This window comes from Hyperolius riggenbachi, chromosome 9 (genome assembly GCF_040937935.1).
Source record: "Hyperolius riggenbachi isolate aHypRig1 chromosome 9, aHypRig1.pri, whole genome shotgun sequence".
In the NCBI taxonomy this organism is placed as follows: Eukaryota; Metazoa; Chordata; class Amphibia; order Anura; family Hyperoliidae; genus Hyperolius; species Hyperolius riggenbachi.
The window spans coordinates 60,506,532-60,525,746 of NC_090654.1; the positions used below are offsets into that span (position 1 = coordinate 60,506,532).

At 45.9% G+C, this 19,215-nt stretch overlaps 1 protein-coding gene across 1 annotated transcript in view; it reads right to left on the reverse strand.

The window, feature by feature from the left end:
* Positions 1 to 2,187: 2,187 nt before the first annotated feature.
* The window catches only part of LOC137531606 (galactosylgalactosylxylosylprotein 3-beta-glucuronosyltransferase 1-like), a 167,807-nt gene continuing 150,779 nt past the window's right edge, over positions 2,188 to 19,215 (reverse strand). Inside the window, exons 5-6 of the mRNA XM_068251548.1 lie at positions 15,692 to 15,982; positions 2,188 to 2,642 (exon numbers count right to left, since the gene is read on the reverse strand). Of these exons, the coding sequence (XP_068107649.1) occupies positions 2,562 to 2,642; positions 15,692 to 15,982 (372 nt within the window). The 3' untranslated portion in view covers positions 2,188 to 2,561. The remainder of the gene's footprint in view (positions 2,643 to 15,691; positions 15,983 to 19,215) is intronic.

The window sequence follows — 19,215 nt, forward strand, 5'->3', positions numbered from 1 at the left end:
CACTGAAGCCACATTTTTTTTAATGATATAATGATTTCTGTGTGTAGTACAGCTAAGAAATAAAACATTAGGAGCAGAGACATAAGTCTAATATTGTTTCCAGGAGGAGAAGAGTTAAGAAACTCCAGTTGTTATCTATGCAAAAGAGCCACTGAGCTCCACGACATTCAAAGTCGCAGAGAGCTCTGTCTTCTGAAGCTTATTATCTCAAGTGTCTATCACTGTATTGTTTTTTTGTTTCAAACAGTTCAAAAGTTCTCTAGCCGGCTCTGTAAATTAATTTAGAATGCTGAGTAGTGTGTAAACTGCAGTTATTAGAGAATGATGCAATGTTATAAAAAAAACTATATACCGTATATACTCGCAAGCAAGCCAAATTTTTTACCCCCCAAAAGTGGCCCAAAAGTTGGGGGGTCGGCTTGCTAGCGAGTCATGTGTCTCAGCTGCGTCTCTCCCCCCGCCCCGCGATACACAGGAAGCCGCTCTCTCTCTCTATGGTTTCCTCCCTCATCACAGCAGCTGCCGTGGGGTGCGCTGCTGTGAATTAGTTACCGTACGAGCAGGACGGGGATAGAGGAAGCAGCGCCGGCTAAGGTAATAGCAGCGGCGGCCGCGGGGGGATCGGGGAGGGGCACTACCTACCCACCCACCTACCCATACTGGGACTATACTAGCTATACTGGGGAGCTACCTACCCATACAGGGCACTATACTAGCTATACTGGGCACTATACTAGCCATACTGGGCACTATACTGGGGCGCTACCTACCCATACTGGGCACTATACTGGGGGACTACCTACCCATACTGGGCCCTTACTAGCTATACTGGGCACTTTACTAGCTATACTGGGGCGCTACCTACCCATACTGGGCACTATACTAGCTATACTGGGGCACTACCTACCCATACTGGGCCCTTTACTAGCTATACTGGGCACTATACTAGCTATACTGGGCACTTTACTAGCTATACTGGGTCGCTACCTACCCATACTGGGCACTATACTAGCTATACTGGGACACTATACTAGCTATACTGGGCACTTTACTAGCTATACTGGGGGACGGGGACTACCTACCCATACTGGGCACTTTACTAGCTATACTGGGCACTATACTAGCTATACTGGGACACACTGGGGGGATCACGCGGCCAGCATTTCCTACCCCTGGCTTATATGGGGGTCAATCATTTTTTCCTGGTTTTTCAGGTAAAAGTTGGGGGGTCGGCTTATATGCGGGTTCGGCTTGCTTGCGAGTATATACGGTAACTGAAAATAAAAATATGGGAATATTTTCTTTGCTACTAATGTTCTAGTAATTATCCGTACTACACAACCAATTCATTATATCATAATTTTTTTTCCGCTTCAGTGTCTCTTTAAGGGGTCAAAACGGTGGAACGCGAACCGGTTAATCGCCCCCCACTGCCTAACGTTAACCACCCCCACACACCTAACCTAACCCCCCCCCCCCCCCCCCCCCCCACACACACACACACACACGCACACACAAACCTCCAATCCAGTGCAACAAAAAACAACATTTTTTGTGCGTAGTAGAAGTTGGGAGGACGTTATAAATAGCGGATACGGGGGGGGGGGGGGATTTGGGAATCCCCGGGGCGGGCTGTTTATACGGGTGCTTATTGCAATTTGCATTGCGGGTGGTTCAAGAGCCCGCCATTTATTGGGGGCTCAAACTTCCGCCCATAGCTTATATGGACCTTTATGGCAGCACCCACACTTCCTGTTACATATATGCCCAGGGCCGGGCTGAGGCAGAGGCGAAGAAGGCTCCAGCCTCAGTGCGCAGTGTAGGAGGGGGAACACAACTCACTCAGCCATCATTCCCCTATTATGTTTGAAGCAGAGAAGAAGAATAAAAGGGGATACATGGCAGTGACTGAAAGCCAGATAACTAGAAATTAAGGTGTTTGGGGGGTTGTGAGCCTGGGGCGCCTCTTAGTCTAATAGCAATCAGTGTGTGACAGCTGGGATGGGAGGGATGAGGGGCGCACTTTGGTGTCTCAGCCTTGGGTGTTGGAGGACCTTTTCTCAGCTCTGTATATGCCATAACTTGATTATGGCATATATCTATGTAGCTGATCTGCTTATCATCATCTGTGTAATCCTATCCAAGCTATACATCTAATCTCTGCTGTGGTAAAACAATATAAACATCTTATAAAACGGAGCTTTAATTGTTACACAAGACCTGTCACCAGTAATAATCATTGACTAGGTAACTATGAAATGTCTGGAACTTGCAATCAGTATTCAGTGAATAAACCCCTGTGTCCACCAATCAGTGACTAGCGGCCACTCGTTGGTTATCTGTCACCAGTAATCACTGTTCATTCATTGTCCTCAAAGATCAATGGCTGAAGCTCGGTGACCAGGGATCACTCTTTTCCGGACAGTCCTGACTGTCTCTTACAACCCTTGGCCCCTCCGCACCCTCTCTCTCTGGTCATTTCACAGGTTTCTAGTCTTTCCTGAGTTTTGCACTCCAGAGATTTAGTCTGTGAAATAATTTTCTTCTTACGAAGGTTTAATTTATACTTCCATTGTTTTCTTTGTGGAGTTTTTGACCAGTGGTACTTTTGGGTTCAGAGTCTTCGTGTGCCAAACTAGAATCTAACAGAAAACAACATGAACACAGCATTACTAATTATTCACAAACCAGAGGACTTAATATTACACTCTAAAATGGAAGTGTGCCATCTACAGACCTATTAAATGTACTTTAGGGAGCTCTTAAAGCGGTATAAAACCCTGAAATAATATTCAATAAAAGCATGTTTTCCTACTTTTTATATGCCATACGGTTATCATATTTGCATTTGTGCATAAGTATTATTATACATTTAGAAATTACCAGTTCCCAAAAGTACAGTTTTTTGCTTTGAGTGCTGAATTTGCAATTTATTTATAACTGGTTTTATTCATTATGTATTGAAAGCAGAAATGCTTTGAGTTCCTGTCTGTGTCCTGCAGCTTCTGCACAGTCAGAGAATGTGCCACATTCCTCACTTAATACAATTAAGTAAACACAAGATAACATTATCTACACTTCAGATGCGTCTAGATTACTCTGCACTGAATTTTCAAGCCCTGTGTGTAACCCTTTGAATGCTGTTCTAGTAAAAAAAAATGCTGGTTGTATATAATATGCAGTAAATATTTTTTTAAAGCAAAGAAGAAATGCTGAGTTTCATTCTGCTTTAACAAAATTGGCTGCTATAAGGGAAGCATTGGCCCAGGGGGAAGGGATAGAGTACATATTACGGTGCCACCGCATCAATTGGGCACCGAGTGGTGTCACTAATAGTAAAATATTGTTAATTTAACCAGTTCCGGAATCTCGGGATGCATATCTACGCCTCTGAAAAATTTACTTGGGGGTCAGGAGCATAGAGATGTATCTCTTTGCTTGTTTGCTGCTCCATAATTGGTATGTAGTAAATGATCACCGGCATCAATACAATGCCTGTGGTCAGTCACAAAATGAACACATACACATCACTTCCTGTGTGCTGCTCACAATACACAGGACACCGTGTGGGGACATCTAGTAGACAAAAAGTAAAAAGACACTTAAAATACATTAAAATAAATCACCTCCGACCACCCCCCCCCCCCCCTTTCTCCCCTTCTCTATAGCTAAGAGTAGGTAAAGCAGTTTTAAAAAAAAAAGTGACAGCATTAAGAAAAATACACAGTTACCTTAAAGAGTAACTGTCAGGCTGCAGAAGCTAATTTAAACCTATATTCTCCTGTGTTAAACAGTTTAGAAGGAAGCCAAAAAGGCATTAGTGAAGATAAAAATCTCTCTTACCTTTGATGTGTGCTTATCAGCAAAGCTGTTAGACCCAAGCAGGACGCAAGCCGCATACTATACTGCAAAGCATTCTGGGGCCCTCCCCTCGGCTGCTAATGAGACGTTACAGCAGTTTGTAATCAGTCCAGCACACAGCACTGATAAATCTCCCGGCAGAGTACACTGCAGGAGTCAGCTATTGTTCCTAGCCACATGGCTAATTAATATTCACTGCACACTGTGTTATTCAGTACGAGCTTTTCTGTGATCAGGAAGCAGGCAGGACATGACGACACAATTGGCTTCATAGAAGTCAGAAAAACATGGAACCTGCCATGAGCTGTCAGGAGCATCAATCTCTGCATATACTATATAAAAATTCTGTGAAGTACAAACGTGGACAGTGAAATGCATATGTAATGTAAGTACAGCCAATCTTTAGCTACTGATATATGTGTTTATTTTCTCTGAGACCTTATACCTAACAGCTCCTCTTTAAAGGGACTCCGAGCTCAAGTAAAAAAAGAAAGTTGTACTCACCCGGGGCTTTTTCCAGCCCAGTGCTGGTCAGGAGGTCCCACGACGGCGTCCTGGCTCCTCTCCTAGTCCCCGCTCCGGAATGGCTGACCGGCCGGTCATACGCGGAAGGAACAGCCCGACACTCAGCAGAGTGTCGCCCGGGCTGCGGCCGGTCAGCCATTCCGGAGCGGGGACTAGGAGAGGAGCCAGGACGCCGTCGTGGGACCTCCCGACCAGCACTGGGCTGGAAAAAGCCCCGGGTGAGTACAACCTTCTTTTTTTACTTGAGCTCGGAGTCCCTTTAAGGACTCAGCTTTTTTAACCTTTTTTTCGACTGCGTCACACCGATAGGCGTGGCCGCGGCGGCAGCCCCAGGGCCGCCTAACGCCGATTGCCGTAAAGTCCTGGGGCTGTAATTTGCATGAGATTGCGCGCACGCTGTGCGCGCATTTCATGCTCGGAGGGCGGAGCTCCGCCCCCTCTTCAGTCTCCGAGCGGCTGTTGCCGCTCGGGAGACTGTTAGATGGCGATCACGCCGTCTATTTACATTGTGCGGCGCTGCGATCGGCAGCAGCGCTGCACTGGGGACAACCGTGTGACATGGCTGTCCCCCTGGGGGACAAGAGAGCGATCGGTTCTCATAGGCAGAAGCCTATGAAGGGACCCGGTGACGGGACCTGGCTCTTGTAGCTTTGGGCAGCGGAGGACAGCAGCGTGGGACGGATAGGGCTGGAGGAAGCCACAGGTATGTATACAATCTTTTCCCTTATTCATCTCTGGTTCGTTTAAATTTTGTTATAAAGAGGACAAAAAATATGAGAAATAATGACTTTTTAAAAAAATATTATATTACTTTTAAATGTATAGGAAATAAAATAATTCTTAGCAACAGTATAAACCAAAGAAAGCCTAGTTTGCCTAATGTTAGGATTATTTCGGTGTGATAAGTAACGCAAAAGTTATTGGCTAATGAATGGGAGAAGCATGATATGTGAAAATTGCTGTGGTCTTTTTAGGGGAAATAACCTGTGGTAGGGAAGTGTTTTTTAAATTACTGATATTTTGCTAAGTACTACCTGGCACCTATTCTAACCTTAACCTCCTGCTCTAAGTGCCTAACCCTAACATAATTTTGTGTACTTTATGCAACCCTCCACCTAAAGCCTAACCTTCCCCATTGATGGCAGCTTATGTCATTTAAAGCCCAATATCCTCTCCGTAACACCATTTACTTTCAATACTTACAACTCCGCCATGCATTTGCAACACAATTCCCCTATAGCCCCCCTTCCCCCTCATACTTCAATCTTATGCAGTTGAGGAGCTATTGATCCACTCCGGATTGAGGGGGTCTACCTCAAAAATATATGGGGTATTAATAGCCAATGAGAAGCGGACGAGTACAAAACATTAGAAGCATGGCAGCAAAACCTCCTGGACCTAACTGAAAAGGAAAGAGCAATTACTGCTGACTTTAATAAATTCCCATTTCAGCTGGGCATAAATTGAATGCCCTTAAATACTTACATAGAACATACTACAGGTGAAACTCGAAAAATTAGACTATCAGGCAAAAGTTCATTTCAGTAATTCAACTTAAGGTCAAACTAATATATGAAATAGGAACCCTCCGCAGGTGTTTCGGATTAATTAGCTGATTAGAGTCTGACACTTTGAGCCTAGGAGATTGAACATTTTCACAATATTCTAATGGTCCATGATTTTGATTCAGGGGTTTTCATAAGCTGCACGTCAATACTGTTCACAGCATGTTTTGTATTGACATGTATAACCGTCAATACCGCTAGGAAGGTATATCTCGCTTTTGCATGTAATGAGTCTATTTCATATATTAGTTTCACCATTTAAATTGAATTACTGAAGTAAATGGACTTTTGCACAATATTCTAATTTTTCAAGTTTCACCTTTATACCCCTCAGAGACTGCTCAAAATTAGTGTGGTGTCCACAGATGCTTGGTGGCGGTGCACCAGCCCTGATGCTCGGTTCTTCCATGTGTATTGGTCCTGTCCTGAGATCCAGGGTTTCTGGAATTAGGTCCTCAACCTTCTAGCTAAAATCAATGGGGTACAAATACCCTTCACGCCCAAAGCTATGCAGCTGGGAGTGTTGGTGACATATCTCTTTTTCGGACTACAGGCTATTTTTGGCCAGACTATCTCTATTTTATGCCAGGAGGGTGGTGGCTCTGGTTTGGAGACAACCTACCGGCAGATCTTCCTAAATATAAAAAAAAATGTATGAGGGAAAGGGCAACTCCAAAAAGTTCTACAGAATAGGGAAACATTGGCTGTCCTCCTTTCATTTAAATATCTGATGATATGACACTGTACTTTACACGCTTAAAGAGGAACTCCAGTGAAAATAATGTATAAAAAAAGTGTTTCAATTATACAATAATTATGTATAAATGATTTAGTCAGTGTTTGCCCATTGTGAAAGCTTTCCTCTTCCTGATTTACATTCTGACATTCTGACATTTATCACATGGTGCCATTTTTACTGCTGGCAGGTGATGTCACCAGAAGTACCATATATACTCGCATATAAGCTGACCCGCATATAAGCCGACCCCTCACTTTTACCTAAAAACAGGAAAAATGATTGATCACCATATAAGCCGAGGTAGGAAATGCTGGCCGCCTTATTCCCCTAGTGTGTCCCAGTATAGCTAGTAAAGTGCCCAGTATGGGTAGGTAGTGCCCCAGTATAGCTAGTATAGTGCCCAGTATAGCTAGTATAGTGCCCAGTATGGCTAGTATAGTGGCCAGTATGGGTAGGTAGTGCCCCAGTATAGCTAGTATATTGCCCAGTATGGCTAGTATAGTGGCCAGTATGGGTAGGTAGTGCCCCAGTATAGTGCCCAGTATAGGTAGTATAGTGTCCCAGTATGGCTAGTATAGTGGCCAGTATGGGTAGGTAGTGCCCCAGTATAGCTAGTATATTGCCCAGTATGGCTAGTATAGTGGCCAGTATGGGTAGGTAGTGCCCCAGTATAGCTAGTATAGTGCCCAGTATAGGTAGTATAGGGCCTAGTATAGCTAGTATAGTGCCCAGTATAGCTAGTATAGTGCCCAGTATAGCTAGTAAAGTGCCCTAGTATAGCTAGTATAGTGCCCAGTATAGGTAGGTAGTGCCCCAGTATAGCTAGTATAGTGCCCAGTATAGCTAGCAAAGTGCCCCAGTATAGCTAGTATAGTGCCCAGTATAGGTAGGTAGTGCCCAGTATAGCACCCCAGTATGGGTAAGTAGTGCCCCCAACTTTTGACCCACTTTTTGGGGGTCAAAAATTCAGCTTGTATGCGAGTATATACGGTAGCTGCTGCTTGCATTTTTGGCAGTTGGAAACAGCTGTACACAGCCATTTCTCAAAATGCAACGAGGTTCACAGACAGGAAACTGCTAGGACCATGCTCCTCACAGTTTCCTGTGGGAGGGGTTTCACCACAATATCAGCCATACAGAGCCCCCTGATGATCCATTTGTGAAAAGTAATAGATTTCTCATGGGAAAGGGGGTATCAGCTACTGATTGGGATGAAGTTCAATTCTTGGTCACAGTTTCTCTTTAAAAACTATGTCGTGTATACTATATATTGATTTTCTAGGGAGAGGTGAGAAGAGCAAGCTCGGGAGGGTGGGAAGGGGGGCAGGGAGGGATTGTTGTTGTTGTATTATTATTTACTGTTTGTATATAATTGAAAAAAATTACAATAAAAATTGTTATTCACAAAAACAGTGTATGTTTTACCCAGGCAATACCTTGTCAGCATAATTGATCGATGGTAAAATTGCAGTTTGCTCCCAGCTTTACCAGAATTTTGAGAATACATTCCAAAGTAAGGCAAAACAATGGTTTATTAGATGAAATTGGCTACTTGGCAGGGTTGCCAAGCGTCCGTCAAAAGACGGACTGTCCGTACAAAAGCTCTCAAAATAGAGCTGTCCGTACTGCCCGTATTTCCTGGGCAGTCGTCCGTCTAAAACCGCATCAATCACTCCAATCTGTTCTGCGCATGCGCGCGCTCTTTTGCCCCCCTCCCTCAGTCTCCTCTCAGCCGCCCTCTCCTCCCCGGGTGTCCCCTCCAATCAGCTCACCTCTTTTTGGTGCCGGCGCCACTCGCTGCCCAATAAGAGATGCAGCCGGGAGGGAGCCGGCCCAGCCCACAGCAGCGAGAGTCGAGTGTCACGAGGAGAAGAGAGGAGTGCGTCACACGGGCGGCAGCCAGCCAGGTCGGATGAGGTCGCAGCACAGCCACAGACAGCACAGCACTCACTCAGGGGCACACACACAGCACAGCCGCCGAGCCACCACGCAGCAGGGCAGGACTCAGGAGGAGCAGATCAGCAGCAGCAGGACCGACCGAGCAGTGCGAGCACAGAGAAGCAGATCAGCTCAGCAGCCTGACTCGAGTCTGAGAGGCGAGCCTTGGCAGAGTGAGTCTCCTAGTACAGCAGAGAGCAGAGCAGACTGATTGGAGCCCAGCCCGCCCCACCCCCACAGCCCAGCAGCCGCCATCTGCCAGGTCCAGTCCAGCCAGGGACTCAGGAGCGACCAGACCAGGCCAAGGAAGGAGAAAAACACTAACAGCCGAGCCGACCCAGGCTAACTGTGAGTCTCTGTGTCTGTGAGGGAGAGAGGCACCCCTGGGGCTGGCCTGGGAGTGGGAGCCTGGGAGTCTATGGGACTGGTTGGGGCGGGGACAGTGAGAGTGACTTAGTTGGAGCCAGGGCAGGGACTGGGAGGGAGACAAACAGCCGACCAAGCACAAGCAGTCTACAGCTGACTGATTGGAGCCAGCCACAGCCCAGCCAGCAGCCGAGTCGACCCAGCACACTAACTGTGAGTCTGTGAGGGAGAGAGGGGCACCCCTGGGGGCTGGGAGTCTGTGGGACTGGTTGGGGGACAGGGGGAGACTTAGTTGGAGGCTTGGAGCCAGGGAGGGAGACAAACAGCCACCCAAGCACACTCACTGTGAGTCTGTGTCTGTGTGTGAGAGAGGCAGTGGGGGCTGGGTGTCTGTGGGACTGGTCTGGGGGTCCAGTCAGTGGGGGACAGGCAGGGGGAGACTTAGTTGGAGGAGAGGTGCAGTGCTGGCTGCCTGTCACTGGAGGGGGACTGGGCCTGGAGTGGTGGGGAGTGTATGATAGGTGGTGGGTAAAGTAATGTGAGTTATGGTTGTCAGGAATGATAGTGCAGGACAGGTAGGCAATGTTGACTGTATGGTAAGGGGGTTATGGCTGTTAGGGAATGATAGTGTAAGTAGATAATGCTGACTGTATGGTAAGGGGGTTATGGCTGTTAGGGAATGATAGTGTAAGTAGATAATGCTGACTGTATGGTAAGGGGGTTATGGCTGTTAGGGAATGATAGTGTAAGTAGATAATGCTGACTGTATGGATGGGTTATGTGAGTTATGGCTGTTAGGAATGGTAGTTGGGGACTTGTTGTTCTGTGAGCATCATCATGGCATGCCAATTGTAGTCCTGCACAGCTATCATCTGACAGCATGCTGCCTGGGACTTGTAGTGCACTGCCCCCTCTTCTTTTACTGACATGATTGCAATGCATGCTGGCCTGGGACTTTTAGTGCTCCTCAGACAGAGGAGGGTACTGAACCTGCACTGTAGTGCCCCCCTGTCATCTGCTACTGACAAAGCATGCTGGGACTTGTTGTACCCTCACATCATCTTCTAGTGACAGTCAGAGCAAGAGCGTTCTGCTTTCACCTGCCGCCAGCCAGAGAGAGAGAGGCCACACAGCAGCATTCTATGACCAAGCGAGTGGGTGTCGGTGAGTCTGAGAGTCAGTCAGTTTGGTCACTTCACTGGTGGTGATGCTGGGTCCCCCCTCCCTTGTACCCTGAGTGTTACTAGTGCCGCTACCTGCCAGCCAGGCCCACTGCCACAAGGAGTCTCAAAGGCTGCCAATGGTGCCATACTTGGTGTACCAGAGTTGAGACATACTTACTTTATACATACCTCCTGGGGCTTGCTCCAGCCCCATGCGCACGGATCGCTCCCACGCCGCCGTCCTCCACTGCCCGCAGCAGTACTGATACTGGGTCCCATAACTTCCTCCAGTTGCGGCCAGTCTGAGGCTATTTATGTATTTCTCCAGCTCCTGCTGGAGAGATATGTAGAGGGTGCACTTCTCTTGTGCAGACTGGCCGTGACAGGAGGAAGTTACAGGACTCAGTCAGTACTGGTAGTGGGAGCGAGCGATCTGTGCCCATGGGGCTGGAGCAATCCCCAGGTATGTATAAAAGGTAAGTATGTCTTGTCTAATTTCTTTTTACATGTGCGCATGCATACTTGTATAACCGCTGCAGAACCTCTTGGAGGACATGGAAATGTGTTTATTTAGCAATGGTTTACACTTAAAGAGGAACTTAATGACAAAGTGCTTCAAGTTTACAATTGTGTATAAATGATTTAGTCAGTGTTGGCTCATTGTAAAATCTTTCCTCTCCCTGAATTACATTCTGACATTTATCACATGGTGACATTTTTACTGCTGGCAGGTGATGTTAGTGCAGTGGAAGGAGATGCAATACAATATCAGCCATACAGTGTCCCCTGATAATCCATTTGGGAAAACATTTCTCATGGGAAAGAGGGTATATCATATCAGCTACCGATTGGAATGAAGGTCAATTCTTGGTTAGGGCCTGTTTCCACTACACACAGATTGGATGCAGAAAAACTGACAATTAATGCCTATGGGAAAATCTTCATCAGAAAATTGCGTTTAGTGGAAACAGGCCCATAGGCATTCATCCTAGTCAGTTTTTCTGCATCCGATTTGCGTGTAGTGGAAACAGGCCCTCAGTTTCAGTGACATTTTTGGTTTCTCCATATTTGTTGCACACTGATTAAACAGGTGGTGGCTAAGGGAAAAACTGTTATTTTGCTGTTGAAAATTGACTGTTTTTGGTTGAGTTTATTTTGATCATTGTCAATGGGAAATATTGTTCTCTTTGAACGTTTCGGTTATGCTAGGAAATGGTCAATGGAATGCTAATGCTGATCTGATGCTACTTTTTTATGAAGATTGTGCAAATGCTGCTTGCTTGATTGGTTAGTGTACAGTGTACATAGTGTTCTATACAGTTGGCATCATCTTGGAATTCCTGGCATCTCCTTGACCACCCTGTATATAATGCCTTTTTATATAAAGGAAATAATGGTATTAAATACCTTTTGAATGCTGTTAGACAGTTCAATGCACTTTAGTTTCTGTTACCGAACAATGTTGCTAAACTAGATTATGGAACAATGCAACAATGCCTGTAGTTAATGCTGCTAAACTGTACATTTTGCCATTCTGTTAAAGGACAACTAAAATGAGAAGAAAATGGAGGCTGCCATATTTCCTTTAAATACCAGTTGCCTGGCAGTCCTGCTGATCTCTTTGCTGCAGTAGTGTCTGAATCACACACCAGAAACAAGCATGCAGCTAATCTTGTCAGATCTGACAATGTCAAACACCTGATCTGCTGCATACTTGTTTGGGGTCTGGTCTATAGCTAAAAGCATGAGGCAGAGGATCAGCAAGACAGCCAGGCAACTAAAAGGAAATATGGCAGCCTCCATATCCCTCATTACAGTTTGAAACATGTAAGCAGTTACAATCTGACAGGATTTTGGACTAGCACATCTCCTCCTGGGGGATTCATATGGTTTTGTTTGTTTTTAAAAGCACTTTCAAAAATGCATTTGCTCAAACCAAATGCTTAAAATGGTGTGTTAGCAAGTATGGAGTCTGGCTAGTGACTGGTATCTTACTATTGTGACAGTTAGGGAATGCTTTTGGAAACAAAGAAAAGCCTGGGAATCTGCCATTAGATGGACTAGTCCAAAACCTGTCAGATATTTAACTGCTTGCTTGTTTTGCTGTACTGGTCCATTAGGAATTCAGTGCAATTTTGTTTTTATTGAACAATGTTGCTGGTACACTGGTTTCTGCAATGATGCCTGAGATCATTGCTGTTTAAAAAAACTTTTTGGCATTCTGTTAACATTTCAGTGCAGTTTTGGTTTTGTTCTTATTGAACAATGTTTTTTTGGAATAATGCCTGTGGTTAATGCTGTTAACAAGAATAAAATCTGTTCACAACAGTTTTTTGTTTCTCTATTCAGTTTTCGGTTTAACTTTGATAATGCCAAAAAGACATTTGAAAGATTTATATCTACCGTATATATGCAATCTTACTTTGGGTAAGAAAGTCTTCTCAGTTCAGGAATGCTGTTTCACATGAGCCTTATGCAGTAATCACCTGCTTCAGCTATATTTCTCTCCCCCCCGAAATAACAAGAAGTTTCCTAAAAAGCCCGCTACTGACTCCGCCCCCTGACTCCGCCCCTGTCCGTCCAAAACTTGGGGTGTCCAGATTTTTTGACCAATTTGTCCAGCAAAAATAAGAAATTGGGTTGGCAACCCTGCTACTTGGGAGCCTAGTATCACATACTAAGCTACATAATACGGACTCATACCGTATATACAGGCTGTGAATAGACTTTTTCTGGCAGGAACAGAATGTGTTTCGAACCATCATGTAGATCATAGTAGTTACTTTCAGGACCGGGCCGAGGCATAGGCTGGAGAGGCTCCAGCCTCAGGGCGCAGTGTAGGAGGGGGCACACAATTCATTCAGCTGTCATTCCTAATTGTGTTTGAAGCAGAAAGAAATAAGAAAAGGGGATACATAGCACTGACTGCAAGCCAGAGAACTAGATATTAAGGTGTTGGGGAGGTTGTGGGCCCTGTGGCCCTCTTAGTATAATAGCAATCAGTGTGTGACAGCTGGGGTGGGAGGGATGGAGGGGCGCACTTTGGTGTCTCAGCCTTGGGTGCTGGAGGACCTTGTCCCAGCTCTGGCTACTTTATAGTGAGAATGGAATATATTGTTGTAGGTTGGAATATATGTCAGATAGGGTATTCTCATAACCTTGAATTACGAGATTTGATGGTCTTAAAGTGGAATTTTAACAAAAAAAGGGAAAAAATAAATAAATAAATACATTGCAGAGTGAGAAGTTAAAAAATAGAAGAGAGATCAAGACTTTAATGATATTCATCATGTAATTTGTTCATGTTGTTTGATCCACAATCAGCCTGCACATAGCCATCTTTACTACTGGCAGACATGAAAAAAACAGACAGCACCAACTGCCATTATCAATAACCACACCCCCTAATAATGTGATATCCTAAAAGGTTTTATTTTATAGATATACATATGCACAGAGGGAGATACTTGTTGCTTGGCAGTTGGAAACATCTGTTTTTTTTTCTGTAACAAGATTCACAGAAAGAAAATTGTCAGGACATAGGTACTGACATCACACTGTGGGAGGGGTTTCACCACAGTATCAGCCATACAGATTCCCATAGATGGCTGATGTATGCCCCATCGGTATTTTCATGCAGCGTTAGCGGTGCTGGACATAGATCGCATCAAGCGCATAAAGCATAATAAGGGTTGCCACTGAGGGCTCTCACCACCTCCTACGCAATGTCCCACTTTGCTAGTGTCTGCTATGCAGTCCTCCGTAATGCGCTCTGCGTCCTGCTTTATCCACTCCGCTTTCATGGACGCCCTTATGCCGGCATACTCGCGCTATGGGAGTCTCTTCCTGCTAGCACACAGTCACGCTGCTCGAGACCCAGATGTGATGTCACCGCTCTGCCCTCCGCATCACTAGTATCGGCCGCCCACCGGCCTTCGTCAGATGATAGTGGGCGGTTGTTCGACCTTCCATTTTAACGTCCCAGCAATGTTTGCTACTTTGCATACTCCTCCTCACGTATGTACGTCTTCATTAAAGTGCTTTATCATAGTCCCATTGCAGCTTCCTTTACGTAATTAATCAATCATTATTGTCCTCCGCAGCAAGAAAAAGCAGTCAGGATTAAAGGGGGCCTCCTCACATTCTCACAGATACCCTCTCATTTTCTATATATACAGTTGTAGGATGCAAGGATTCAGGCGCAGGATATCATTGGAAGGCATTGGACTCCTACTATGCCCATGACGTCCTCCTGATCCCTTCCAGACAGCGACGGCAATCCCTGCAAAGCTAACCTGTCACCCAAGCTGGGTGCACCCTGGCTTCTGCGGCAGGGAGTGTCCTGCACAGGCGCAGTATGCTTAATTCGCTACTGTGCCTGTGCACAATGCTCCTGGCGACAGGAGCACGACCAGGGTGCACGGGGCTCAGGGCCATGCGTGCACAGTAGCCACCAACTGGCCCCCCTGCGGCGATAGACCAGCTTTGCGGGGGTCGCCGCAGCTGCCTGGAGGGGATCAGGAGGACTTTGTGGGCACAGTAGGAGTCCAGGGGGCGGGAAGAAGCCCCAGGTAAGTTTAAATCTTTATTTCATTTGACTTAAGATTCCCACTTAAGGACCAGGGGATATTACAGTGATCGGTGCTGCGTGGGCTCTACAGCCCGCAGCACCGATCAGGTATGTGCCAGGGCGATCAGACTTCCCCCCTTTTTCCCCACTAGGGGGAAGTCCTGCTGGGGGGGTCTTATCGCCGCTGGCTATTATTGATTTGCGGGGGGGCTTCTCAAAGCCCCCCTCCGCAGCGCTTTCTGGCCTCACCTCCGTTCCCTCCCTCTCCCTTCTCCTCTGAGTGGCGCAGGACGGATATCCGTCCTGCGCCTGATAGGATAGGCTTCTGCCTATCAGATGCCGGCGATCCCCGGCCAATCAGAGGCCGGGATCGCCTATCTACGTCATGGCGCTGCAGTGCAGCAGCGCCGTATGATGTAAACAGCGGGGATTTCTTCCCCGCATGTTTACATTATGCGTGCGAGCCGCGATCGGCGGCTCGCACACTGTTCATGGAGACAGTCTCCGTGAGCTGGCATGGAAAGGCCGCGGCAGTTTCCATGCTATACCACTAACGACCCGCCGACGCCTATCGGCGTTAGGCGGTCGTTAAGTGGTTTTTAAGGTACCCATACACTACTATTTTTTCTTCTTATATTATATTGTAGATTCAAAAGAAATAATAAATCTAACAAAATCTGTTAAAACTATGACATCCTGATTTAAAACTTCTATGACATTCAAGATTGATATTAGATGTATTGATAAGGCTAGCCCCATGTCACTTTAGTTGTCCTTCAGATTCAGAGGCATAAAAAATTACCAGCATTATTTTTACTGTATTTCCCATTGGTTCATAAACTAAGCAGTGGTTTTTTTTGAGCAACACTACTTGGCACAGTTAGCACAACTACGCCCCCAGTCACCCCTCACCTTGGTACAGTTGAAAACCCTTCACATTGGTATATTTGACAGCTCCCCTCACCTTGGTACAGTTGGCAGCACGTGGTTCCAGCTCATCTAGTGTCACCAGATCCTGCAGCAAGCTTGGCTCCTGATACCCAGGGGGCACATCTAGGCGAAATACAGCCCTGGGCTTCTCCAGGATTAGTTTCAGGTTAACAGCAAAACCAGCCATGTCTATGGCGAAGGAACGTTTCACGGCATACTTCACCAACCATCCGACGACCTTACCATTACTGACATTAACTGACTCATAAAGTTGTCCCCCAACAAAGGCCACCGGCCACACAGAAACCTTCTTTGTGTATCTCATCTGTAACGTAGAACAGTCAGAGTACGAGTTAGTGAGGATTAAGAAGCAGAATTATTACATTTTTTTGCTCAGCTGTTCAGTGATAGACTACATTAGTAGTAATACTTAACATGGTGAATACAAAGGGGCAGGCCCGGATTTACATAACAGGACCTGTAGGCACAAATGTCCTAGCACCCTAGACTTCACCCTCCATGAGCCAACAAACCCCTGCCAAACCGCACTGCGAGTTAGCTGGGTGGCACTGCTGTCTCTTCTCCCTTACTTCCCTTGCCAGTCATAGGTAGCCACAGGTGCCCTTTAGTATTAGGTAGCCGGAGATACCCTCACTATTAAGTAGCCAGAGGTGCTACTGACTGAAGGGAGATGTCATCAGTGGAATGTCTTGGGCAGGGTGAGTAACCTCTTATTTGCACTCTGCTCAGGACTCTGCATAGGGAAGAAGGGAGGGAGGCGCACGAGGAACAGAATGAGCTGCCTTTCCATCATCAGGCGCCTGTAGGCACATGCCTACAGTGTCTTATGGTAAATCCAGCCCTGCGAAGGGGATGTGTATGTGGGGAAGCCCTATTAAAGTTCAAGTGCAGATTACAGCGGAATAGCTGAGTCCCAACACCCAAACCACTGAGGTCAAGATTAACCACAATGATATCGATGCACATATAACAATATTCCTAGCAACATATACTCCTAGCAACCTCTGCCAACAGGCAGTTGCATAACAATGGGGATGAAGAGGTTGCAATCACGCCGGTACCATAGAAGCCCACCAGAGGCCATCCCAGGGGCGTAACTACAAATCATGGGGACCCTAGAAAAACTTTGATGGGGCCCCTAATGTTCACGCCCCTTCCCTTGCCTCTCCTCGGTGACCCTCATGAACTGAAGGCCCATTTTGCAAGGGTCATAAAACAAGTGTGGACATCATGATCTTCACACCCGTGACACGTAAAACCGGAATACCCGGAGGAAACCCGCGCAGACACTGGGAGAACATACAAACTCCATGCAGATAGTGTCCTGGCTGGTATTTGAACCGGGGAACCAGGGCCAAGGGAAGAGAGCTACCCACTGTGCCACAGTGCTGCCCAAGCATGTGGCTGATATGGTCTGATTTTATTCAGAAACATCTGATCTGCATGTTCAGGGCCTATAGATAAATGTATTAGGAGCAGATGTTCAGCAGTACAGCCAGGCAATTTATATTGTTTAAAATTAACCACTTCAGCCTACAGGTGTTTTCACCTTCAGGATGGAGGCAATTTTCCCCTGTCAGCGCTCCTCCCATTCATTCCCCAATTACTTTATCACTACTTATCACATGTAAATGATCTATATTTTGTTTTGTTTTTTCGCCACAAAATAGGCTTTTTGTGAGCGATACTTGTTTTGAGTAATTACTTTATATTCTATGCATTTTATAGGCAAATACACACAAAAAAGAAAAAATACACTATTTCTTCAATTCCATTCCTTATAGTTTTAAAATAAGCAATGCTATTATAAATAAAACCCACTGTAACGATTGGTGTCAGCAAGAACAGATTTTCTGATTATTGGTGATCTGCAGTATCACCAATAATACAGATGCTATACCTGATTATGTAGTGATCTGCAGAATCACCAATAATGCGAGTATAGCGAGACACAGGACAACCAGATGTAAAGATAGGTGTTTGGTGCAACAGTAATACAGATAGAGATACCAACTCCCCAGAGGAGCTAGTAGAGGGAGATATTTCTATAGAACACAGGAATCAGCACTCCAGCAAGCCGGAGATGCAGATGAACTAGTAATCAGTTTACCCGAGGAGCGGGTGGTGCACAGTAAGACAACGTATACTGATCACCCGTGGAGCTGGTGATTCAGACTGCACTGCAGCCGGTGGTCACCTGAGGGGCAGGAGATCAAGACTGTACTGCAGCTACTGGTCACCTGAGGAGCAGGTGATTCAGACTGTACTGCAGCTACTGGTCACCTGAGGAGCAGGTGATTCAGACTGTACTGCAGCTACTGGTCACCTGAGGAGCAGGTGATTAAGCTGTACAGAGAATCCCTCACCAGGGACTAGGCTCACTGGTGAGGGCAGGAGAGTCAGACAAGCAGATCCGGCAACAAACGGACAGATACGGTACAAAGACAGAAGGCTAACTCAGAGTAGTGTTCAGGCTGAGTTGGCAACAGGATCAGATAGGCAGAAGCACAGAATCAGTAGGCAGAAGAGTAGTCAAGGCTAGCAGGGTCATAACAAATAATACAGTTCAATTAGTACTTTAGCTATCAACAGAATCTGACTAAGTGTGGATCCCCAGCTCCAGCTGGTTCTAGCACACTTTGGGATCTGACTAAAGTCTGAGTGCTAACACGTAGCATTTGCAACAGCAGACGAGGAGCTACTGACAGGCAGGTCCTATATATACTGAGAGCGCCCCACAGCGCCGCCCCAGTCACTCAGCCAATCAGGAGCACTGCTGGAGTCAGCTGATCGGCCAATCAGCTGACTCCCCTTCTATTCGCACAAAGGTCCTGTCGCCTGGCGCGCGCGCGCGTAACCCTCAGTCTATGTGCAACTGAAGGACCAGGCAAAACTTCACCATGTAATTGCGCGGAGGAGGCCACCGGCTGAGACGCGGAGACAGCCGCCATGCCGCTCACCACTGCGGCAGCATCTCTGCTATCTATTACACCCACCCATTTTATTTGCCCATTAGTCCTGGGTATCACAACATTTAAATTAAGTTCCTAGTAGTACTATGTATGGTATAATTATATTATAAGGAAATAAAGGTGTATTTTTTCTGTTTTTTTTTTTTTTTTTGTGTCCCATCAATTGTAAGCCCTTATGTACTAAAATAACAGTATTATACCCTCATGACATACATATTAAAAAAAAGTAAACTATTTATGGAATTTTTTTTCAATCTATTTGCTTGGTAACTGGGGTGGGGGCTTTAGAAGTGTTTTAATTATATTATTCTTTTTTTAATTAAAAAAAAAAATCTGTAGTTTGTAATTTAACTTTTTGCCACTAGATGGAGATAGAAAAATTTTTCATTTTTTTTTAACTTTCATTCACATCTTTATTATGAATGGACATGGCCCCTGGTTGGGGTCATGTCCATTCATTATAGGCACTGCGATTGGTTCGGGGAAGCCTTGGTTCCCTTCCCCAACCGCTGACATGGAAAACCGCCAGGTTGCGCAGGACTGCAGCCCCGCACATGCACGTGCA